Raw genomic sequence first — 24,796 nt, 5'->3', positions numbered from 1 at the left:
TTCCCGGGGTGCCTCGCGGCGGCTGCTCAACCCAGCGGCGGGAGGCCGGTTCCGGTTGCATCAGCGTCGGATTCATCTCCAAATGAGACTGTTCGTGAGCGAGGGCGCCCCGGGGAGCCTGCCGGTGCTGGCTGCGGCCGGGAGGGCCCGGGGCAGAGCTACAGAGCTGCTCATCAGCACTGTAGGCCCCGAAGGTACTTGGGGTGGTGCTGGTGGGCAGTGGATGGCGGTGGGTGGGGGGACAGAAACACAACCGACGCTCACCCGGCGCTTGTTTTCGCGAATCCCCTGGAATGTACCACACATTACCTTACCTTTCCTTTCCTTGGTCACTCCATTAACTTTTCCCTTCCTGTCACATCCTTCATCAGTTATTTACCCTCAATATACTCTTTCCTCATTTTCAACTTCCCCTCTTTCATCTTTCAGCATCCTGAGCTTGGCCTCCTCTTCCTAACCTTTCACACCTGTTAAGCAGCTCCCCTCCACTCTTATCACCGTCTCCAGGAACCTTTTTGTTATTTTTAGGACCCTGCCCCTTAAGACACAAGGTATTTGTATGCACACACATCTTTCAGTTCTTTCTCTTCTCATGCCCAGCTTAAGAATCCTTTTGATTGACCTCAGGGGCGCTTAACCACCGAGCCACATCCCCAGCGGCCCTCACCCCCCCCTTTTTTTTTTTAGTTGTAGTTGGACAAAACATCTTTATTTATTTATTTTTGTGTGGTGCTGAGGATCCAACCCAGCACCTCTCACATGTCGGTGGAGCGCTCTACTGCTGAGCCCCCAGCCCCAGCGCCCACAGCCCTTTTTAAAATATTTTATTAGAGACAGGGTCTCGCTAAGTTGCTGAGGCTGGGTTTGAACTCGGTGATCCTCCTGCCTTAGCCTCGTGAGTCGCTGGGATTAAAGGTGCGTGCCACCAGGCCCAGTCCCCAGTTTAACTCTTAAGCGGTAGTCGTGTTAGTCCTCCCATTTTTCTTAATTCTGACCTCCCATTGGGACTTCAGATTATTCTCAGGATATGCTAGTTGCTTTGAGTTGTTATAGTTTTTGGCTGCAGCACTATCCCAATACCCACGACGTCCTCTGAAATCCCATCTGTTGTTTCCAGCTGACAGTCTCAACTGAACACCTGCTGACCTCTCCAGTATATTCTGGAACCCTGTTTCAGTGGTCCTATCCTAGAACTTCTGTGATGATATTGCCCATCATACTTCTGTTTTTCTGGGAACAATTTATAGTTGTCTTAAATTAACAAAGTATATTTTTTTTCCTCTTTCTCTCATTTTTTTCTTTCCCTTGTTTTTCACCCATTTTCTTCTTCTGCATCAGAGTGTGTGGTCCCGTTCCTGACCCGGCCTAAAGTCCCTGTCTTGCAACTGGATAGTGGCAACTACCTCTTTTCAACTACTGCAATCTGCCGGTCAGTATTGGTCCTTGATTACAGGGAGGTGGTTTGCTCAAAGCACACCTCTGTGTTGTTTGTGTGACTAATTATTTGCAACCATTGTTTCACTGAGGGATGAGAAATAAGACTAGGTAAATGGGTCCTTCTAATTTCACCTTCTCTTGTTCTCTCCCTGGGCAGATACTTCTTTCTGTTATCTGGCTGGGAGCAAGATGACCTCACCAACCAGTGGCTAGAATGGGAAGCAACAGAGCTGCAGGTGGGCTAAGGCACAGGGAATGGCAGGTAGGTCCTTGCTGTGCATGGCCACCTTGACCTGTGTCCCTTTCATTTTAGCCAGCTTTATCTGCTGCCTTGTACTACTTAATTGTCCAAGGAAAGAAGGGGGAAGATGTTCTTGGACTAATTCGGAGAGCCCTGACTCACATTGACCACAGCTTGAGTCGACAAAACTGTCCTTTCCTGGCTGGGGTGAGTTGGTCTCGAGATGGGGTGTGGGGAAGATTTATAGTGTAAGAATTAATAGGGAAGACTGTATTCAGAGTGTTCAGACCCCAACACTGTCACTAGCAGTGTAATTTATTATTAAGACAAATGTCTTGGGCTGGGGCTGTAGCTCAGTGGTAGAGCGCTTGCTATGCACGTGTGATCCTCAGCACCACATAAAAATAAATAAAGATATTGTGTCCATCTACAATTAAGAATTATAAAAAAAAAAGACAAATCTCTTAAACTGTCTAATCCTCCATTTTTTCCTTGTGCAAAATGGAAATAACATTAATATCTGTGAACACCTCTGTATCTCAATGAGTTATGTTGAGTATTGAGATAATATAATAAGATTAACACAGTGCTTGACCATAGCAGTTTTTCAGTGAGTATTAGATATTATTACTGTTAGGAAAAAAAAAAAAAGTGCCTTATCAGTGTACCTTTTTCTTTTCTTTTCTTTTCCCAACCAAGGAAACAGAATCTCTAGCAGACATTGTTTTGTGGGGAGCACTATACCCATTACTTCAAGACCCAGCTTACATCCCTGGTGAGAATTATGTATATCACTTTACCCCACCCCAAACCCCAGGAGTTTAGAATAAGGGTTACAGAACAGACAGTTGAGGATCCAGTTGAGGATGCAACCTGATACTTGACAGGGCAACTATAGCGAATATGGCTGCAGGAACTAGGGAAAGCAACTGGAGAAACCTTTGAAACTTTTAAAGAAAGTGAGGAGGTCCTGCCTTGCCTGCTCAATCCAGGTCCTGTGCTTGCTGATTCTCTTTTTTCTCCCATGATCATAGAGGAACTGGGTGCCCTGCGTAGCTGGTTCCAGACTCTGACTACTCAGGAGCCATGTCAGCGAGCTGTAGAGACTGTGCTGAAACAGCAGGGTGTCCTGGCTCTCCGGTCTTACCTCCAAAAGCAGCCTCAGCCCAGTCTACCTGAGGAGAGGCCTGTCAGCAATGAGCCTGAGGTTTGGAACAGGACAGGGCATCTTCACGGAGCCCTGGGCCCTGAGGTGGGAGGTGGCTGGGAGAGAAATGTTGAGTACTTGTCTAATTTCTTTAATTGTTGGAGAGAGTTTCTTTACCTGTGGTGCCCCTTCACTTGTTAAGGGATTCTATACTCTCTTTGTAGGAGGAGGAGCTGGCCACCCTATCTGAGGAAGAGATTGCTATAGCTGTGACTGCTTGGGAAAAGGGCCTGGAAAGCTTGCCCCCCTTTCGGCCCCAGCAGAATCCAGTGTGAGTAGGCACCAAGGAGTGGGGCTTGGTTTTATAAGTAGATATTGTTGATAAAAGAGAACAAAGTAGACAGGCCTTGTTTGCTCATCAAACTACTAAGTTCTGTGAAGTAGAAGAACAGGATCCTATGAGGAAAAATATCAAAGGAGACTAATTTAGAGACCTTTTGACACATTGTATTTCACCATTGCAAGGACCTAGGTAGCAGTTATACAGTAGCCTCCTTGTCTGAGAATCTGCTTTCCATAGTTTTACTTGCCTGCAGTTTAAAAATACTAAATGGAAAATATCAGAAATAAACAATACAAAATTTTTTATTTTTTGTAGATGGATATAATACCTTTGTTTTATTTATTTTTATGTGGTGCTGAGGATTGAACCCAGTGCCTCACATGTGTTAGGCAAGCCCTCTACCACTGAGCTACAACCCCAGATCCTCAAACGTTTCAAATAACGTTTATTACAGCATATTTTTATAATTGTTCTATTTTACTAGTTATTGCTATTAATCTGTTGTACCTAGTTTATAATTTAAACTTATATAGATATGTATGTGTTGGAAAAAACAGGATACAAAGGTTTTGGTATGCATTTTCAGGCATCCACTTGGGGTCTTGGAAAGTGTCCCCAGCAGATAAGAGGACTACTGTGTTATAGAATGTAACCCCCTGGAGGGCAGAACCCAGGGTATACTCACCTATATATCTATCACCATACTCAGTACTCTCATAATGATAAAGAAGTGAAGGGATAACGTCAAAGGAGTGCTACATGATAGTTGTCAGTGAAAGAAGATTTTCTAAAAGCTGATTTCTAAGTTGGATTTCAGAAACAATTATGATATTAAGGTATGGGGAGAAAGGCCAATGCAGGAGAAATTAGTGATGCCTGTGTTGAGGAAATTAGCTGAAAAATGTTCTGTGGAGCAGATGAACCATCTGACTGGGACATAGAGCAGCAGCTGGAAAGAAGGGATGGGGTTAATGTGGGGTATTGGGGAGCCAGTGATTGTAGATTGAGAATGGTTGGAAAGATGACATAAGCCCTAATGCAGTGTCAGTGCTAAGGAGAAGGGAGAGGTACAGGATGTATGCAGTTGAGCTTTTAACGGTGAAGAACTATGAATAAGGAATACTGAGTTGAGTGACTTTAGTCAGCAGATTGAATGGCATTAACTAGGAACGATCCTGGGAAAGTATGGAGAAGATCACAGTGGCTATGAGCAATAGATGGTGCCTGCTAGTTTGAGTTAGGTCTTGAGGAAATGATAGACATGGATTAAATAAGAGTCAAGAGGTACAAAAGGACTTGGTAAGAATGTGCATGGAGTGATGAGCTGTAGGATTTTAGATAATTAATGATACTGTTAACATAGCATGTGGGAGAAGGAGTTCGTACTAGGAAACTTCTTGGGAATAGCAAGAGTGAAGATGGTTGGACAGAGCCTAGGGAGAGTTTTGTGGATACTTGGGAACTTCAAGTCTGAGATGAGCTAATGTCAGCAGTTAAAGGGACAGAAATTAGTGCTGGAATGAGGCACGTGAAATGCACAGAGCAGTATATGAGGTTTGCTCACTGTGGACAGGGCCCTTACCTGCAACTGTAGAGGATCTTATGGTCCTGTGGGTTCATGTGAGGAAAGACTTTATTTATTTATTTTTTTAAAGAGAGAGAGAGAGAGAGAGAGAGAGAATTTTAATATTTATTTTATTAGTTATCGGCGGACACAGCATCATTGTTTGTATGTGGTGCTGAGGATCGAACCCAGGCCGCACACATGCCAGGCGAGCGGGCTACCGCTTGAGCCACATCCCCAGCCTAGAGGAAAGACTTTAGATGTACAGAAACTCATGACAGTTGAACAAAGTTGTGTCTAGTTGTACTGTGCATTTTTCAGTCTTTCTTGACCTTGGCATCTCCCTGGTTGTCTTCTCTTCCTCTTTCTTTACCAGGTTGCCTGTGGCTGGGGAGAGGAATGTGCTTATCACCAGTGCACTCCCTTATGTCAACAATGTCCCTCATCTTGGAAACATCATTGGTTGTGTGCTCAGTGCTGATGTCTTTGCCAGGTGAAGTCAGCTTCTGGAGAAGCTCCTCCTGATGGAGGGCTGGACCCCAAGGGAATAGGACACCTCAAGGTTGGGAACTGGAAGGATCCTGGGAGCAAGGGCTAACCTGGGCCCCCATGACTACATATTCCCTTCCAGGTACTCTCGCCTCCGTCAGTGGAACACTCTCTATCTGTGTGGGACAGATGAATATGGGACAGCAACGGAGACAAAAGCCATGGAAGAGGGCCTAACTCCCCAGGAAATCTGTGACAAGTACCATACCATCCATGCTGACATCTACCGCTGGTTTAATATCTCATTTGATATTTTTGGTCGTACCACCACTCCACAGCAGACCAAGTAGGTTTTCTCTCATGAGATTGAAATGGAGATTGAAGGCTGGGGTCTGAGGCAATGAGAATATCATGGAGACCGAATGAACCAGAGTGATTGTCTAGGATTTCCTCTTGAACCCAGGATCTGAATGTTCCCCAAAATGTGTCCTGGGCAGTTATCAGATCTTCCTGAGGGCATATATTATTTGACCTGGAGCTGAAGGAGCACCTGAGGGAGGGAAGAGTTGGAACTTAACCTGCCTTCTCTTCTTTGCCTCCTTCCTCTCTTACTGCCTTAGAGTCTTTAAGATATTAACTCCCACACCTGTGTGCATTAATAGACAATACACTTGCAATGATATTTGCTAGCTGATGGTACTTTGCAATTCAGCACTGGGACTGACTGAAGAGCAGAGACAGTCTTGAAGAGAAAGCAAATAAATTTGGATTCAACAAAAATGAATTCTTAAGTGCTGAGGGAAGAGATTGTGGGCAGAAGAGGAATAGGTATGAGGGGTGTGGACCATTTCATTATTTCATTAAGAATTTAATGAGGAATGGATGACCTTTGCCTTGAGTAGCTTTCTAATTTCTTTGGTGCTTGGATTGAATGAATTTGGATCCCTGGTTTGAGTGGCAGGAGGGAGGTATGCATATTTTCTCAACTTCCTATGTCTTGTTTACTTTGCCAGAATCACCCAGGACATCTTCCATCGGTTGATGGCACGAGGTTTTGTACTGCAAGATAGTGTGGAACAACTTCGATGTGAGCGTTGTGCCCGTTTCCTGGCTGACCGCTTTGTGGAGGGAGTATGTCCCTTTTGTGGCTATGAAGAGGCTAGAGGTGATCAGTGTGACAAGTGTGGCAAGCTCATCAATGCCATTGAACTCAAGGTAAGAGGAAGGTCTCATGGGAAACAGAGGGAATAAATTTTCTCCCCTTTGGTACTGGGGATTAAACCCATGAGTGCTCTACCACTGAGCTATATTTCTAGAACTTTTTAATTATTTTTCATATTGAGACAGGGTCTCGCTAAATTGCCCTGCTAAGTTACTGAGGCTGGCCTTAGACTTGTGATCATCCTGCCTTATTCTCCTGAGTTACTGGGATTACAGGTGTGCACCAACAATATTCTTAAAGGGATTCCCAGTCTTGTCCCATTCAGGATCTTTTTGCGTGTGTGTTACTGGGAATTTAACCCAGGGGCTCATGCATGCTAGTCAAGTGCTGTACCACTGAGCTATGTCCCCAGCCCCAGGATTTTTATTTTAGCATACAAAACCTTTTGATGGTTTACCCATTTCCTCAACTCATCATTTAGTTCACTTGAAAATATTTATTGAGTATTTATTATGTTTTTAACATTGTTCTAGGAAATACATGTGACATTTATACTTCCAATCTTTGCTCCGATTGGGCCACCTGATCTACATTGGTTTAGATTATTCTGTCTTCTATAAATGCCTCTGATTTCTAGTCCATGTTTAGTTGTTTGTTAATTTATTTAGTTGTTTCTTTATTCATTTATTTGGCAAGCTTTTCTTTTTTAAAAATTATAATACTGGGGATTGAACTTGGGACCTTGCATATGCTAGGTAAGCACTTAAGCATTGAGCTATCTTTTTTTTTTTTAATATATCTTTATTTTATTTATTAATTTATGTGGTGCTGAGAATTGAACCCAGGTCCTTGCATGTGCTAGATGAGAGTGCTCTACCGCTGAGCCACAACCCTAGCCCTTGTTTTTTTTAAGACAGGGTCTCATGAAGTTTCGCAGGCTGGCCTTGAATTGTAATCCTCCTCCTTCAGCTCATGAGAAGGGATTATAGGCATGCATCTGGCTATTTGACATTTTTTAATCTGTACAGGCTAGTTATAGTTCAGGGACTAGGGACAAGGAAGTGAATAAGACAGACTTTTATCCAGTGTGGGAAGGATACCAACACTAAACAAGGAAATAATATAGGATAGGATAAAGTGCCAGGAAGATGTGCTAGGAGGTGGGCTTTAGATGATGAAGGAATGCCTCTGAGAGTGAGTAACATTTGAAATGAGAGTTTAACTGAAGAATGAAAAGGAGCAAGCCAGGTGATAAGTGGTATTAAGAGAGTTGCAAGTTGAAGAAAACATGAAGTGTTGCAATTACCAGGAAATGTAAAGGCTTTTTGTTGCTGCGATTAAATACCTGAGATAAATAATGTGAAAAGAAGAAAGGTTTATTTTGGCTCACAATTTCAGATTCAGTGTATGGTCACTTGGCTCCATTGTTTCTGGGCCTGTGGTGAGGCAGAACATCACAGTGTGGAGCAAAGCTGCAAGGCAGCCAGAAAGTAGAGAGTGAGTAGGCCCCGGGACAAAATATAACTCCCCATGACCTATGTAGGCCTTACTTTTTCAAGTCTATATGTCTTCCCAATAGTCTAGCATTCATCAGTGAAGATTAGTCTATTGACGAGACTAAATCTTTCATGATTTAATCACTTCCTAAAGGTCCTACCTCTGAACATTGTCGATTTGGGACCAGAACCTTTAACACATGAGCTTTTGAGGGACCTTTCAGATCCAAACCATAAAAAGCCCAGAGGTAACAAAGAGCTTAAAAAGCAAAATTTAAAAGGCCAGTGTACAGTGGGAGGGTAGATTAAGATAAGGTCAGTGAAAAAGGCTGGGACCAGTTTACCAGGGCCTCCTAAGCCATTACAGGAGTTTTAGATTTTATTCTAGTGGAATGGCAAGCTGCTTTGTGGAAAATGAATGGAAAAGAAAATTGGAGAAGGGTTTGGAGTCTAGAGTCCAGAATTGGGGAAAATTAAAAAATAGATTTGGGATATATTTTGGAGGTAGACTGTAGTGTTGGTTAGACTGGAATTTGGAGTAAAGAAAAAGATGATTTATAAATTTTTGGCAGGAGCTAGGAAAATAAGTTGGTGTTAAAATGCTGGCCTACCATGGGTGAGGTCCTGGGTTTAATCCCCAGCATCACCATTTGAAAAAAAAAAAAAAAGAAAGAAAGAAAGAAAAATTTGCTTGAGCAGTTTGGATAGATGGTAATACCATTTCTGACAATGGGCAAGAGTAGGAGAAAAGGCCTTCATGCCAAATGCAGTGATACTGTTGGGGTTTGCTAAGCTTGAGATATCTGTGGTCATCCATGTAGACAGTTGGATCTGAGCCTGTGGAATTCAGGAGAGAGGTCTGAGAGGGTTACAATTTCTCACCTTCAAAAACCCAGGTGAAGGGCTGGAGTTATAGCTCAGTGGTAGAGTGCTTGCCTCATATGTGTGAGGCACTGACTTTGATTCCTAGCACCACATATAAATAAGCAAATGAAATAAAGGTCTATTGACAACTAAAAAAAAAATATTAAAAAAAAAGCAGGTGAGCTGATTCCAGTGATGCACACCTGTAATCCCAGTGACTCAGGAGGTGGAGGCAGGAGGATTGCAAGTTCAAAGCCAGTCTCAGTAACATTGTGAGGCCCTAAGCAACTTAGTGAGACCCTGTCTCAAAAAAAAAAGTGATAGCCAGCATAGTAGCGCATGACTATAATCCCAGTAGCTTGGGAGGCTGAGGCAGGAGGATCACAAGATCAAAGCCAGCCTCAACAAAGGTGAGGTGCTAAGCAACTCGGTGAGAACATGTCTCTAAATAAAATACAAAATAGGTGAAAACTCTCCTGGAAAGTTTTATTGATTAATTCCATCTAACAGTTTAATACTTTAGCTGTCACTCTTCAGTGTTGTTATATATTCTATTTCTACCACACAATTAAGTATTTTTTGACATTTGCTTTGTAAAGATCTGTGCTTGTTTGTTATGCAAGCCATCTCTCCCTGACTTGACTATAACCTCAAGGAGAGGAGCTACAGGTCTTCTTTTGTTGCTCCTTCATCCTCTCACACAGTGCAGTGCTCTGTACTCAGACTGTGCTTAGAGAATGCTTTTTTCCTACTCTGCATTGATTTAATAGAAATGTGAAACTCTGAAGAACAAATGTTATGCTGTGCAAATTTGAGTTTCCCAAGTTCAAGAAGCCCAAGTAGTCGAGTGGGCTGGTCTGAGGATGAAGTTCATCTAGAGGGCACCTGAGGCACTCTTCCTTCTGTGTTCCTTCTCTTATTTGTAGTCCTGATCCTGTCTGTCTCACTCTGGGTCACCCCTTCTCTGGAATTTCCCTTCACAGAAACCTCAATGTAAGGTTTGCCGGTCATGCCCTGTGGTAAAGTCCTCCCAGCACCTGTTCTTGGACCTGCCTAAGGTAAGTGAGCCTTTACTCAACCTAGTGTTCAGGAGGCCTCTTCTGTCCCTCTACCTTAACCACAAATATGGATATTTAACCACTCCAAGGTTTATTTCCATTAAAAATTACATGTGCTGTTGTGAAGAGATTAAACAGATTAAAGGGCCACAAAGCAGAAGTCCTAGGTCCATCAGTCCTAAGCTCACTTGCCAGAAATATTTACTACTGTGCATCTTTTGTGTCTAATCAGAAATGTCCTATGTATATAAAAGTATGTTTATTCCTCTCTTTTTTGGTACCAGAGATTGAATCCAGGGGCGCCTAACCACTGAGCCACACCCCCCCAGCCCTTTTTATTTTTTATGTTGAGACCGGTTTGCCTCAGCCTCCTAGTCGCTGGGATTATAGGCATACACCGCTACCCCTGGCTTGCTTTGCTTTTTCTTTTTAAATATATATATATATATATATATGTATATATATATAAAATTTTGTTTTTAGTTGTAATTGGATACCTTTATTTTATTTATTTTTATCTGGTGCTGAGGATCAAACTCGCACACGCTAGGCGAGCACTCTACCTCTGAGCCCCAGCCCCTTGCTTTTTCGTAATAAAATTTAGTTCATGGCATTTACACTTTCCTGCAACCTGCTTTCTTTTGCTTTGTAGTGTGTCTTTTATGGGTTTTATTTTTGTTTATTTGTTTGTTTTTCCTGTTCTATGAATTGATCCAGGGGTGATCTATCACTGAGGTACATCGCATTTTGTTTTTTTATTTTGAGATAGGGTCTTCCTAAGTTGCCCAGGCTGGCCTTGAACTTTCGATTTTCTTGTCTCAGTCTTCTGAGTTGCTGGGTTGTTTTATTTATTTATTTATTTTTTGAGGCCAGGGATACCGGGGATTAAACTCAGGGGCACTCAACCACTGAGCCACATCCCCAGTCCTATTTCATATTTAGAGACAGGGTTCATTGAATTGCTTAGCGCCTCTCTTTTGCTGAGGCTGGCTTTGAACTCGCGATCGTCCTGCCTCAGCCTCCTGAGCTGCTGAGATTATAGGTGTGTGCCACTGGTCCTGCCTTGTAATACGTCTGTACCAGTTTTCTACCTTAGTAAATCTGCCTCCCCCCATAAACTTTTTTTTTTTTTTGGTACTGGAGATTGAACCCACAATGCTCTACCAGAGATCTATATCCCCAGCCCTTTTTATTTTACTTTATTCTTTTTTTGAGGCAGAGTCTCACTGAGTTGCTGAGGCTGGCCTGGAACTTGGGATCCTCTTGCTCCAGCCTTCCAAGCTGCTGGGACTCTAGGAGTTACAGACATGTGCTGCTAAGCCCAGTTCCTTATTTAACTTTTTATTTGGAAATAATTTCAAGCTTGCAAAAATAAACTTGATAGAACAAAGAACTTCATGTGAGGGTTGGGGTTGTGACTCAGTAGTAGAGCACTCATCTAGCATGTGTGAGGCACTGGGTTCAATCCTCAGCACCACATAAAAATAAATAAATAAAGGTTTGTGTCCAACTACAACTAAAAAGAATTAGGAAAAAAAAAAAAGGAAGCTCATGTTGTTTAACCAGAAGAACTTTGCCACCTGTGTGACCTTGCAGCTGGGTGCGGTGGTGCACGCCTGTAACCCCAGAAACTTGGGAGGCTGGGGTAGGAGGATTATGAGTTCAAAGCCACCCTCAGCAATGGTGAGGCACTAAGCAACTCAGTGAGACCCTATCTCTAAATAAAGTACAAAATAAGAAATGGGGTTTGGGATGTGGCTCAGTGGTTGAATGCCCCTAAGTTCAATCCTTGGTATCTTTAAAAAAAAAAAAAAAAAAAAGAACTTTTCTAACCATTACCTCAGGGGCACTTGACAACTGAGCCTCATCCCCAGCCGTATTTTTTATTTTATTTAGAGACAGGGTCTCACCAAGTTGCTTAGCACCCTGGCTTTGCTGAGGCTGGCTTTGAACTTTTGATCTTCCTACCTTAGCCTCCCAAGCTGCTGGGACCACAGGAGTGTGCCACTGCTCCTAGCCTGATCCATTTGTTTTTAGCATATTTGCTCTGTTCCTCCCTTTTCCTCCTTTCCCTTCTATTTGTATATGTATATATTCTCTTTATTTTTAAGTACTTCAGTGTGTTTCTAAGAAACCAGACTTTTTTGAATAACCACACTGAAGTTACATCAGGAAATTTAATTTTAATGTATTTGTTGATGCACTATTCAAATTCTATTTTTTTTTTCCATTATCCTAATGATAATCTTTTTTTTTTTTTTTTTTTTTTTTTAGTACTGGAGATTGAGCTCAGAGGCTCACATGTAGTGGGCAAGCACTCTAACTGAGCTATACCCCCAATCCTTTTTATTTTTTATTTTGAGAAATATTTCAAAATTTTTTTTTAATTAAAGAAATTTTAAGTTGCCCACACTTGCCTTAAACTTGAGATCCTCCTGCCTCAGCCTTGCAAGGCAGGTGGGATAACAGATGTGTGTCACTATGCCCAGGATAGAAATAAAAAGGATGTAGCTCAGTGGTGAAGTGCTCCCTAGGTTGAATCCCCAGTACCAAAAAAATAAAAAAATTAAGTTTGTGATCCTGCTGCCTCAGCCTCCCAATTAGATGGGTTACAGGTGTGTGCCTCTGTGCCCAGCCAGTTTGTTTTTCCTTTATTTATTTTTTTTTGTGGTGCTGGGAATTGAAACAAGGGCATGCACTCTACCAACTGAGCCATATCCCCAGCCGAGTTTATTTTTAATAACTATACAGTATTTCATTCTGTGGTATCATAGGGGTCTTTCCCAGCCATTTTCTGTGTACATTGTTTAGCAGATTTCTAGTATTTTGTAATTACATATAATGTTGCAGGGAATAACCTTTTGCATATGCATTTTTGCATTGTTGGAAGTTTAGGATAAATTCTTTAAAAGTAATCACTTTTGTGTTAAGGGTAAATGCATATGTAGTTGTCAAATTTGCTTCAGTGACTATTGTACCATTTTGCACTTCTGTTGGCAATGTGTGAACATGCCTATTTCTCCATAGCCCCACCAACAGAATGTATTGTCAGGCATCAGAAGTTTGCCTCATTCTCTTAACAGTAGTATGGTATTTATGTGGATGAATTCCATGTAGCATCTCTTCAAGAGGATTTTTTTTTTTTTTTTTTTGCTTTCAAAAGTGGTATTAGCTTTTAAATATTTTAGATAGAAATTTATGACATAAAAAGTGGAAGTTGCATACTTAAGAGTAAGCCCAAATGTATATTTTCTTTTTTTAAATTTTTTTAAATTTTTTATTGTTGGTTGTTCAAAACATTACATAGTTCTTGATATATCATATTTCACACTTTGATTCAAATGGGTTATGAACTCCCAAATGTATATTTTCCTTTTTTTTTTTTCTGGTGAATATTAATTTATTTCTGGTTGCAGTGGCACATGCCTGTAATCCCAGCAGCTTGGAGGCTGAGACAGGAGGATCACAAGTTCAAAGCCAGCCTCAGCAACTTAGCAAGGCTCCTGAACAACTTAGCGAGAACCTGTCTCTAAATAAAATATTTTTTTAAAAAAGGGCTGTGGATGCGGCTAAGTGGTTAAATGTCCCTAGGTTCAATCCCTGATACCAGAAAAAAAAAAAGTTAACCTATTTATTTTTATTATTATATATTTTTTTAACCTTGGGTTTTTTTTTTAAATGATTTTTATTTATTTATTTTAAAATGATTTTGTAATAGTTCATGTATTTATACAGTATATTTAAATTTAAAACTTGAATCAGGAGTTTCAGTTTTTAAATTTTTTTTTAAAAGATGAGATCTTGCTGTGTTGCACAGGCTGTCTTCAAACTCATAATGCCACCTCAGGCTCCTCCATAATTGGGATTATAGGTATCTGGCTTAGTTTTGGATTTTTTTTTTTTTTTAATATCTTCATTAGTTGTAGGTAGACATAATATTATTTATTTATTTATTATTTATTAATTATGTGGTGCTGAGGATCGAACCCAGTCCCTCACATGTGCTAGGCAAGTGCTTTACCACTGAGCTATAACCCCAGCCCCTAGTTTCAGATTTTTGCTATCATAAACCGTGTATTTCTTTTCTTCTTCTTCTTCTTCTTCTTTTTTTTTTTTTTTTTTTGGTACTGGCAGTTGAGCTTTGGACTTTGTGTGTATGCTGTGCAAGTACTCTAAGTACTGTACCACTGAGCTACGTCCTCGGCCCTTTTTATTTTGAAACAGTGTCTTGTTAAGGTGCTCAGGCTGGCCCTGAACTTGAGATACTCCTGCCTTAGCCTCCAGAGTGACTGGGATTACAGGTGTGCACCACTGTTCCTGGCTATTAGTGCACTTGTCTCTTTTGTAGTTTTGGTATTGGGGATCAAACCCACGGGCACTTTACAACTGAGCTACATCTCAAGTCCTTTTTATTAAAAAAGAAGAAGAAGAAGTCTTTTTATAAAAATATAAATTGAGACAGGGTCTCACTAAGATGCTGAAGGTCTCACCAGATTGCTGAGGCTGGCCTCAAACTTGAGATTCTCCTGCCTCAGCCTCCTTAGTTGCTGGGATTACAGGTATGTATGTGTCACTGTACCAGCAATGGTGTGTTTCTTTTCTTTTTTCTTTTTAAAAATTCTATTTATTTATTTATTTGATAGTTGTAGATGGACAGCATGCCTTATTTTATTTGTGTGTTTTTTTATGTGGTGCTGATGATTGAATCCAGTGCCTCTCATGTGCAAGACAAGCACTCTGCCACTAAGCTACAACCCCAGCCCAATGGTGCATTTCTTTTCTTTTTTTTTTTTAAAGAGAGAGAGTGAGAGAGTTTTTAATATTTATTTTTTTAGTTTTCGGCAGACACAACATCTTTGTTTGTATGTGGTGCTGAGGACCGAACCCGGGCCGCACGCATGCCAGGCGAGCGCGCTACCTCTTGAGCCACATCCCCAGCCCAATGGTGCATTTCTTTACACATTTCTACACTCCTCACACATGCTAGGCAAGTTCTCTATCCCTGAGCTACATCTCTAGTGTGTGAGTGTGTGTGTGTGTGTGTATGCTTCCAGAGATTGAATCTAAGGGCACTTAACCACTGAGCCACATCTCCAGCCATTTTTATTTTTTATTTTGAGACAGAGTCTCTAAATTGTTTAGGGCCTTGCTAAGTTGCTGAAGCTGGCTTTGAACTTGTGATCCTCCTGCCTTATCCTCCTGCCTCAGCCTCCTGAGTTTCTGGGATTATAGGTGTGTGCTACCTACTGTGCCTGACATACATGTCTTCACTTTTAAGGGAATATCTCTGCTAATAAATTCATAGAGATGTAATTACTATTTCAGAATCATGAATCTTTTAAATTTTTATCATAAGGCCAAATGTATTCAAAATGTTGTTCATATTTATCCTTATGAGATATGAGGATAATCATAGCTAACCACATATGAGACTCCTAATTCTGCCCTCTGTCTTCCATCTCAGTTGGAAAAGAGATTAGAGGAATGGTTGGGGAAGACATTGCCTGGCAGTGATTGGACACCCAATGCCCGGTTTATCATTCGTTCTTGGCTTCGGGATGGCCTCAAGCCACGCTGCATAACCCGAGACCTCAAATGGGGAACTCCTGTACCCTTAAAAGGTTTTGAGGACAAGGTAAAAACTCTTTTTTTAACGTCTCAAATTATAGTCTCAGGATTAAGACCATGGGTTAGCAGAATAGAATATTGATTATATCTGAAATTTTGGGTTGGTTCCTATCTTTTCTCTTCTCTTGAACCTCTAGGTATTCTATGTCTGGTTTGATGCTACTATTGGCTACTTGTCCATCACAGCCAACTACACAGACCAGTGGGAACAATGGTGGAAGAACCCAGAGCAAGTGAGCAGTTCTTGGTTAGCCTGTTTATGGAGAGGGCATATGAAGGAGGGCATGTATGACAGGGTATCTGGTCTTTTTTGGACTTTTGAAGAAAGTCTCAGATCTCTCTCAACTATATTCCCTAGGTGGACCTTTACCAGTTCATGGCCAAAGACAATGTTCCTTTTCATGGCTTAGTCTTTCCTTGTTCAGCCCTAGGAGCTGAGGATAACTACACCTTGGTCAAGCACCTCATTGCTACAGGTAGGTACCCTAGAAGAAAGCGGATGGGCTGTTGGAATGAGAACTAAAGCAGTATTTGGAAGAAGATCCTGTGAAATGCTAGGTCTTGAGTTAGTATTGATATGGATTAGGAAATAATTAAAACTTGAGAACTTCATCCAGAAAAAGGAATCAAGATTCTGAAGAAAGCAAAAGACCAAAGCAAAAATTTTGTATTACATATGAGCAAAGAGAAAAAAGGTCAGAATGGATAGGAAAGGATCCCAAGCTATTCAAGGTGAGGTATTTTTGGACATCCACCATTAATGTTGAAGGAAAGGGAAGAATTACTGGGTCAGAGAGGGGAGTGATATTTGAGCAGATGGTTCTCATTTTTCTCTGTCTAGAGTACCTGAACTATGAGGATGGGAAATTCTCTAAGAGCCGTGGTGTGGGAGTGTTTGGAGATATGGCCCAGGACACAGGGATCCCTGCTGACATCTGGCGCTTCTATCTGCTATACATTCGTCCTGAGGGCCAGGACAGTGCCTTCTCCTGGACAGACATGCTGCTCAAGAATAATTCTGAGCTGCTTAACAATCTGGGCAACTTCATCAACAGGTGGGAGTTGGTAAGGGGTTAGAGTCAGCAGCAGAGCTGAAATGTCCCAATTCTCCCTCCAGAGATAAGAATATAGAGAGAATATGTAGAGACATTGTGGAAAACTGATTTCTTTAAGTTGGACTCTGCTCCCAGCACATAGTAGGTAAAGTATACTTTGGAAAGAGAGAGAAGATTTAGCAAAGTTGTCACAGAGGGATTTTAACATAATTGTTTTCTAACTGATGTTCATTGAAGAAATGATATATTTTATCCTCACAAAAAAAAGGTTCATTTGCAGGCCACTGAAAAGTTTGGCTGAAGAAAGGGGTTATTTCAGTGTAGTGATAGGAGGCTTCTGCTCTACTCTTCAGAGTTGTTACATTAGGGTCACATTTCTATTCTTTGTCCCTATCACAGTGATTCTGCAGTCTGAAGAAATCTCCATGACTTAGAGTTTTTCTGTTCCTCTCTTTGAGCCCTAGGCCGTTAGCTCAGTTACTGTTTACTCTTTCAGGTTTTTTTCATTAACCATCTTGAACAGATAGTCTTCTTTAGAGTGTTTGATAGCAATTAACACATAATAAATTTAAACTTGAGGGTTGGGGTTGTGGCTCAGTGGTAGTATGCTTGCCTCACATGTATGAGGCCCTGGGTTTGATCTTCAGCACCACATAAAAATAAATAAAATAAAGGTATTTTGTTCATCTACAATTAAAAATATTAAAAAAAAAATTTTTAATTTGATCTTTTGTTGTTGTTTGTTTTTTGTACCGGGAGTTGAACTCAGGGGCACTCAACCACTAAGTCACATTCCCTGCCTTTTTTTTTGGATTTTATTTAGAGACAGGGTCTCACTGAGTTGCTTAGGGCCTCACTAAGTTGATGAGGCTGGCTTTGAACAAGTGATCCTCCTGCCTGAGCCTCCTGAACCACTGGGATTATAGGCGTGCACTACTGTGCTTGGCTTAACTTGATCATTCTTAAAAATTTACTTAAAAGCAAAATGTATAGTTGCTTAACTTGATTAGGTTTCTTCATTTGAAGAGTCACATTTTTAGGGGCGAGAGAATAAAGGCTTAATTTGTTAAGCTTTGCCTTTTAGTTTGAGGGGCCAGGAAGCATGTTAATGTGGACAGGAATCCTGAGAGAATGAAAAGTTGTGGAAAGTGTCAAATATTTATAAGGAGACTGGCCAAATTTTTTTTCTCCTCCTCTTCTCTATCTCTATTAAGAGCTGGGATGTTTGTGTCTAAGTTTTTTGGGGGCTGTGTGCCTGAGATGGTGCTTACCCCTGATGATCAGCGCCTGCTGGCCCATATTACCCTGGAGCTCCGACATTATCACCAACTGCTGGAGAAGGTTCGGTAAGTAACTTACACAGCTCTGCCTCTTAGGGTTTGCTGGCATGTCAAGAGACTCATATACCTTGGACTGCTTCCTTTCTTCCCAGGATCCGGGATGCCTTACGCAGTATTCTTACCATATCTCGACATGGTAACCAGTACATTCAAGTGAATGAGCCCTGGAAGTGGATTAAAGGTAGTGAGGCTGACAGGTATGTTAAAGGGGTAGGGGTGTCTATAGAAATTAGATGGCTGATAGGCTATGTCCTCCTGGAGGTCTTGATTAAATCTCTCTTCTCCCTAAGGCAGCGGGCAGGCACAGTGACAGGCTTGGCAGTGAATATAGCTGCCTTGCTGTCCACCATGCTCCAGCCTTTCATGCCCATGGTTAGCACCACCATCCAGGCACAGCTGCAACTCCCGCTTCCAGCCTGCAGTGTCCTTCCCACGAACTTCCTGTGTACTTTACCAGCAGGGCACCAGATTGGCACGGTAGGTCTCCCAAGAGTTGGAGGGCCAGTCTCTCAAAATTCATGCTTTTGCCATGTGACTGTTGGGATGATGTTAGAATAGACCTAACATTCTCTTGTTCTTTGCTTTTGGTGCAAGAGCTCTTATAGGTCTTCTGAACCCCTCCTCATTCTGCAATTGGGTGTGCTTGTGATACAAGGTCCTTGGTACTGGTTCACAAGTTCAGTGTTATTTTTTTTTGGTTTTCATGCTAAAACCGTACCTGGCACATAAAAACTAACTGGTATACAGCCATTTGAAGAAATACCACGATATTATTGTTTCCATAATACTAGTAGGCAGTGCGGCAGAGAGAATACAGGAGTATCCTATTACTCTTTGACACAGGATTACTACAGAGTACATCTAAAACTTCTGGATTGACCTAGCATCATTAAATAGTTGAAATACTTTCTGATCCTATCAATACTTTGGGCTTTCTGAGGAATGCTTTTTCTGAATTCTTTTCTTAACCAGTAGGTATTTGCTTAGTGTTATGTTCCTTCTAAGACTTTTTTTTGGGAGGGCCAGTACTAGGAATAACCAGGCCTCATTCACTCTTCCATGCTGGGCAGATGATCTCCTGCTGAACTGCATCCCCAGCTCTTTATTGTTTGAGTTGGCCTTGAACTTTCAGTTCTCCTGCCTCTGCATTATCAGGTAGAATAAGCAAATGCCATTATAAAATATATCTTTCATCTTAAAAGAGTCACTTTGCAGTCTGATCTAAACCTCAGACAGTAGTCTTCCATCATGCAAAGAAACTACAAACAGGCTGGCTCCGTGGCACATGCCTGTGATCCCAGTGGCTTGGGAGGCTGAGGCAGAAGGATCTTGAGTTCAAAGCCAGCCTCAGCAACTTAGTGAGGCCCTAAGCAACTAAGTGAGATCTTGTCTGTTTAAAATTCACACAAAAAAAGGGCTGGGTATGTGGCTCAGTGGTTAAGTACCCCTGGGTTCAAGCCCCAAAACCAAAATCTAATTTTTTTTTTGGTATAGATGTACACAATGCCTTTATTTTATTTTTATGTGGGTGTTGAGGATCAAAACCAGTGCCTCATACATAGTAGGCAAGCACTCTGCCGCTAAGCTACAGCCCCAGCCCCAAATACTCCATCTTAAGAAAACAAATTGCTATTCTGGGATTAATACCCTGAAAACACCTAGTTCCTTATGAAAGTGACACAAGGACCCTTCCCCACAATCTCCTAACTGCAAAAATCCCTCTCCTCCCATTATCTAGTTGGGCTATAAGTGGAAGAGGGTTTCAGTGTCCACTGGGCCCCCTCCACAGGTTTGTCCAGAATCAGTCTGTTACTATTAACTCTCCATTTCCTTCATTTGCTTCTTTCCTTTACATATATTTCCTGCGATTACAGGTGTGTGCCATGGTACCTGGGAGCATTAAGGATTTTTAAATGTCAAGAGTAGGGTTGGAGAAGCCCATTATATAGTTTGGTAGAGTTCATATGTAAGCAGTGAATGATTCTGAAATTCTCTTTCACAGGTCACTCCTTTGTTCCAAAAACTGGAAAATTACCAGATTGAAAGTTTGAGGCAGCGCTTTGGAGGGGGCCAGGTGAGAAAGCTAGACTATGCCCTCACCTAACAGCCACAGCAGCACCTTAATTCTCCCAAGTAGTATTCCCTCATCACACTTTCCATCTTTTGGCCCTGCTACTTCCTTTTAATTTTTCTTTCCTATCTTAGCTAGAAGAGTCCTTGAGTTAAAAATCACTTTTTTAGAGATCAGGAGATGTTTATGGCAGCCAGTGATAACCCAGTTTTTCTTCTCTAGGCAAAAGTATTCCCCAAGCCAGCAGTCGTAGAGACTGTTACAACAGTGGGGCCACAGCAGATACAAATGCTTATGGATGAAGTGACAAAACAGGTATGAAGCTGAAGCCCATTGGGAGACTGGAAAAAGCTGAATCCTAAACAGACTGTTACCTGGTCTCACTGTTACTCTCTCCACTCATCCTTCTCTTAGGGCAACATTGTCCGAGAACTGAAAGCACAAAAGGCAGACAAGAACCAGGTTGCTGCGGAGGTGGCTAAACTCTTGGATCTAAAGAAACAGTTGGCTCTAGCTGAGGGGAAACCTCTTGAAACTCCTAAAGGCAAGAAGAAAAAGTGAGAGAGCTCATAGAAAGTCTTTAATGGATATGGACAGTTAATAAATAAATGTATTATCTCTATATACAAGCTGAGACCCTTTGCTTTTGTCTCCCCCAATCCTTCCCCCAACTGGACATGTGTTGAAGGTCACATCATTGACACTGATGTGAAAGTGGTCAGTAGCCACTTCAGGGTAAGGTAGGTAGTGGCCCCAGTTGGGGAGTGATGGTTCCAATTGTTCAGGCTTGGTGTAGATTAACCATTCGGTCAATTAGAGCACGGCGTGTGGCTTCTACTTCCTGAGTCAGGCGCTCTATTTCCTGCTTGAGCCGTTCATTTTCTTCAGTTAGCTGTGCCACTTTCCTTTCATTCTCTTGTTCTTTTTCCTTCATGCGTTGCTTTCCAGCCCGGGCTGGCCACTGGCCACTCTGTTTCCGTTTCCTAGTTTTTCCTTGGTCTTCCTCCTCTTCTTCCTGAGCCAGGGAGCTCTGACTGGAGTCTGGAGAGTGAGGACTCTGGGAGATGCTTGTGACTTCTGCTGGTCCTGGCTCCCCAGCCAGCCAAGCCAGAGACGCAGGGTTAAGAGTGGTGAAGGTTTTTGATTCTTCCTTCAAAGAAATGAGGAAAGGAAGGGCAGATATTAGTAGAGAAAGGAAAGATAATATCCCCTCACTTTAGAATTAGCATTCTCACCTCTTCGTTTCTAGGGGGTGAGATATAAGCACCCCCGTTTTCATCTGAAGACAGAACCTCCTGCAGATCCTCATACCAGGCTTCCAGCTCCCAGCTGGACACCGTCCCGAAGGAGAAAGGCAATGACTCAGCTGCCATCTCTGCAGATGGATCAGGTTCTGGAAAAGTACATACTCAGTATAAAAGTTCCACTTGGCAAACAAAGTCTATACCACAGGTTGGCAAAATGATCTGTAGGTGAAAGTTTTATTGGAACACATTTATTTATTTACATACTGTTTATGACTGCTTTAATGTTACAATAGCAGAGATTAATAGTGATAACAGATGCTACCCAAACACATATTCTTATGAGATCCTAATGAAAGTTCTCAGCCCACATGGGAACTCTATAGGTACTTTTAAGGGGCAATTACCAGGCTATTTGTGCTCCTTTCTGTGTGGGGATTTTGGGTAAAAGGTCCTTTGAGTCCATCTAACTTCAAGGAAGACTGAAGATGAGCAAGGCAAACCAACTGTCTTTGCTAGGGCCGACTTTGAGAGCAGCTTTCAATTAGGAAATGCTCTAAAAATAGTGATTTGGTCACCATGTTGTTAAGGGGCAGGCTAGAGGGATAGACATGACCTGACAACAAAAGCTTGTTGAGATTCAAACCTTGCTCTCCTTCTTTAGGCTGGGTCTTCTAGTAACTTCTTAGGATCCCAGCAAAGGGAGCCTAAGCAGCTTTTCCTTAGGAGTTGGTTTTGGAAAAGAGTTGTGAAGTTTACCTTCTTTCAGGTGTGGTGATGTATGAAGATACACTTCCTTCTGGAACACTGTGGAACAAAGAGAAATGTCAGCCATTTTTGAAAGGAGAGGCAGATTCTTTACTTCTAACCTCTTACTGGTCTTGTGGAATATGGATAGTTAAAAGGTCCTATAGCTATTTCCAAGGACAGAAGAGAGCTCTGCTTCCTTTATTTTTAGTTGTGACATGTGACATTTGTAGTCCTGATTACATAAGAGCAAAGTCCTGGCCAACTCAGTTTCTCTAAATTTAAGGCAGCCCTCAAACATGTCCAGTAAGGGCTAAGAGAACAATTCTAGTGGCATTTTCCTAATTCTATTTCTGCACTTATATGGTCCAAATGTACATTTCTATTTCTCGTCTAGGACCTTCAACTCTGCTGTGTACTGCCTACTTACCATCTCCTTTTGGATGTGTAACAGGCATTTATATTAAGTCCAAAGACAATCTCCTGCTGACCTTTCCCTTCCAGGGTCATCTCCATTTCAAGATGGTTAAGGCAAATATCTTGGTGTCATCCCCTCTCCCCTCACACTTGACAATCCAATCCACAGCACTAGCAAATTCTCTAATTTTTTTTCTTTTGTATTGGGGATTGAGCCCAGAGAGGCTCTACCACCTAACTATATCCCTAGCCTTGCCTTTTTAAATTTTGAGACAGGGTCTCACTTAAGTTGGCAAGGCTGGCCTCCCAACTCAGCAATCCTCATTCTTTAAAAATACGCAGACCCTTGTTTTCAAATGAAGATCAATTAACTATCATCTCTCCTCATTACCTTGGAAACTTCCTTGCAGGATGTCTCCCCATTCTGCTCTTGCCACCACTCCCTAAGTCTATTCACAACATAGCACCTCAAGTGAGCCTTTTTTTTTTTAACCTTTTTTATTTTTTTAATGTGCTGAGGATCAAACCCAGGGCCTTGCCTGTGCTAGGCAAGCGCCCTACCGCTGAGCCACAACCCCAGTCCTCAAGGGAGCCTTTTGTGATGATGATGATGGTGCATTTTACTACTAAGCTACATCCCTAGCCCTTTAAAAACTTAAGTAATGTCTTTGCTTTGAATCTTCCAATGACTTTCAATTTCATGCATATTAAAAACATCCTCAAAATGGCTTGCAAGGCCCTACAGAATTTGCTTCTTGTCTACAAATTGTTGAGTTTTCATAGGCCACTCTCATCCTTGCTCACTCCAGCCCACCTGGCCTGTTCCTAAAGATACTGCCATACTGCCATTTTAGGGTCTATGCTCTAGCTGTTCCAACTGGAATGCTCTTCCTTCCATAGTATCTGCATGGCTCACTGGCTTGCCTCTTTCAGGTCTTTATTTTTTGATATTGTGGATTAAAACCCAGGGGTGCATTACTACAGGGCTATATCCCCAGCCCTGTTATTACTTTGAGCTGGGGTCTATTTAATGGCTGAGGCTAGCCTCCAACTTGCTATTCTGGCCAGCCTCCAGAGTCATTGGGATTACAGGTGTGCACCACTTGCCTGGTTTAGGGCCTTTCATTTAAATGTTATCTCAGTGAGGCAATCCCTGGCCAACTGATAAAAAACTAACCTCCACCCTGAACATTGTTTTTTCCTGCTTAGTTTTCTCCATGTCAATTATGGCTTCCACTGCAGAATATTTTTTTCTTATTTAGAAATACACTTTGAGCCCCAAACTTCTTGACACATAGTAGGTGCTCATTAAGTATATAAATGAATGTAAATCTCCCGTCCCAATCTCACTTATAGGGAAGACTAAATCCAGAGCTGCCTGTCCCTCGAGACTGGAGATGCAATATTGCTCCGATTATTTCTCTACATTGCTGTCCTCTCAGGGGAACAATTCCTTGCCTTCTAGTGTGGGGACTTGGCTTTCATCAGCAGTGGAGCACCAGGCCAGAGGACTGCAAAGCCAAACAGTAGGGCTGGCCTGATGCAATGGTTACACAGAGATTAGTTGAGAGACAGTACGGGGGGGGGGGGGGGGGGGGAAGAGGAAGGGATCAATCCCAGGAGAAGGGGAATACCCTAGGGAAAACCCAAAGGGCTTCCCACTTTTAGAAAGATCCAAGCTGATCTCTCGTGCGGGAGGCCAAGAGACCTCTGGGGAAAATGAAAAACCCATCTCTCCCTGTCCATCAGCACCCCTCCTCTCCAAAAGTTGTGTGCAGAGTCCAGGATCCCCAGCTACCTCAGTGGACATGCTGACCCCTGGAGGTGCTGTAGTTGAGACAGGGCTGAGGGTGGGGGGGCGGCGACAAGGAGAATGCCCACAATGGCGAAAGGGCGGATACAGAACTGAGCTACAGGTCACCCAATCTCAGAGCAGGGGTGTGTCCTGCTGCCCCGCCTCTCACCGGACAGGCCTACAGAGGTTGCCTGGAATCGGCTACGAGACAGAATGAATTTCCCGAGGGCAGCGGGGATCCTTCAGCACAGAAACGGAACCACACTCCGGAAAAGGATTGGGGTGACGTTATCGCTCAAAGTTAGGAGGGGCCTGCCTGTAAACACAACTCCTGAATAAAGAATTCTCCCCAACCCTCGAATGGTTCCTAAGATCGCTGAGGCAGGGCATGGACCCGTATTGTAAAGAGCAGATGCCCAACTTTTGAGGGAACAACCGATGTTCGCGAAGAAGAAAAGGTAAAGGGTGGATAGGGAGTCAATACTCACCTTTCTCCTTAGGATCCGGAACTGATTTTGGCTTTGTCGCTGCCACCCGCTCATCTTCAACATCATATGCTCTGCGTCTTACACCCAAGCTTCTGACCTCGTACCCTGGAGCCGGGATCTTTTATGGTGGCCTTGCCCTCCTCCCATGGGCGGGATCCAGAATTTTACCAATCAAAAAGCTGCACGCCGGCATTTGCTCCGCCTCATCCC

The 24,796-nt window shown here is 42.3% G+C and overlaps 3 protein-coding genes across 4 annotated transcripts; 1 reads left to right on the top strand and 2 right to left on the bottom strand.

The window, feature by feature from the left end:
- Nucleotides 1-20,524, top strand: Mars1 (methionyl-tRNA synthetase 1). The gene is made up of 21 exons (XM_046466532.2): nt 1-194; nt 1,339-1,429; nt 1,595-1,673; nt 1,751-1,885; nt 2,378-2,453; nt 2,713-2,885; nt 3,050-3,156; nt 5,109-5,225; nt 5,364-5,567; nt 6,235-6,436; nt 9,727-9,801; nt 15,266-15,436; nt 15,567-15,662; nt 15,788-15,905; nt 16,271-16,484; nt 17,699-17,830; nt 17,917-18,021; nt 18,115-18,301; nt 19,827-19,898; nt 20,118-20,210; nt 20,310-20,524. Exons 1-21 carry the CDS (start codon nt 83-85, stop codon nt 20,454-20,456), a joined length of 2,706 nt encoding a protein of 901 aa, XP_046322488.1. The 5' UTR covers nt 1-82; the 3' UTR covers nt 20,457-20,524.
- On the bottom strand, nt 20,463-21,268 carry Ddit3 (DNA damage inducible transcript 3). Its single transcript, XM_058586134.1, has 2 exons — nt 21,131-21,268; nt 20,463-21,045 (listed from the first exon to the last, which is right to left on the bottom strand). Exons 1-2 carry the CDS (start codon nt 21,266-21,268, stop codon nt 20,677-20,679), a joined length of 507 nt encoding a protein of 168 aa, XP_058442117.1. The 3' UTR covers nt 20,463-20,676.
- On the bottom strand, nt 21,130-24,652 carry LOC131423134 (DDIT3 upstream open reading frame protein). Of its 2 annotated transcripts, none has more exons than XR_009228808.1 (3): nt 24,587-24,652; nt 21,786-21,946; nt 21,130-21,288 (listed from the first exon to the last, which is right to left on the bottom strand). XR_009228808.1 is itself a non-coding variant. In XM_046466542.2 (3 exons), the coding sequence occupies exons 1-2, from the start codon at nt 24,650-24,652 to the stop codon at nt 21,905-21,907; spliced, it is 108 nt and encodes a 35-aa protein (XP_046322498.2). In that variant the 3' UTR covers nt 21,130-21,288; nt 21,899-21,904. The 2 variants fall into 2 exon arrangements, 1 of the variants encoding a protein (XP_046322498.2); XM_046466542.2 differs by having other exon boundaries at nt 21,899-21,946.
- Between the last annotated feature and the right edge of the window lie 144 nt (nt 24,653-24,796).

The sequence above is a fragment of the Marmota monax genome, unplaced genomic scaffold, assembly GCF_021218885.2.
Source record: "Marmota monax isolate L192 unplaced genomic scaffold, Marmota_monax_Labrador192_F-V1.1 WCK01_AAM20220418_F8-fsc00151, whole genome shotgun sequence".
Taxonomy (NCBI): Eukaryota; Metazoa; Chordata; class Mammalia; order Rodentia; family Sciuridae; genus Marmota; species Marmota monax.
This window is presented reverse-complemented; position numbering and strand designations above follow the sequence as displayed.

Coding starts and splice junctions, on each gene's coding strand:
- Ddit3 (XM_058586134.1), bottom strand. CDS start 21,268: ATGGCAGCTGAGTCATTGCCTTTCTCCTTCGGGACGGTGTCCAGCTGG. Junction 21,046..21,130: donor CACCCCCTAGAAACGAAGAG/GTGAGAATGCTA, acceptor ATTTCTTTGAAG/GAAGAATCAAAAACCTTCAC.
- LOC131423134 (XM_046466542.2), bottom strand. CDS start 24,652: ATGATGTTGAAGATGAGCGGGTGGCAGCGACAAAGCCAAAATCAGTTC. Junction 21,947..24,586: donor TCCGGATCCTAAGGAGAAAG/GTGAGTATTGAC, acceptor TTTGTTCCACAG/TGTTCCAGAAGGAAGTGTAT.
- Mars1 (XM_046466532.2), top strand. CDS start 83: ATGAGACTGTTCGTGAGCGAGGGCGCCCCGGGGAGCCTGCCGGTGCTG. Junction 15,437..15,566: donor TAAAAGGTTTTGAGGACAAG/GTAAAAACTCTT, acceptor TTGAACCTCTAG/GTATTCTATGTCTGGTTTGA. Junction 17,831..17,916: donor CAACTGCTGGAGAAGGTTCG/GTAAGTAACTTA, acceptor CTTTCTTCCCAG/GATCCGGGATGCCTTACGCA.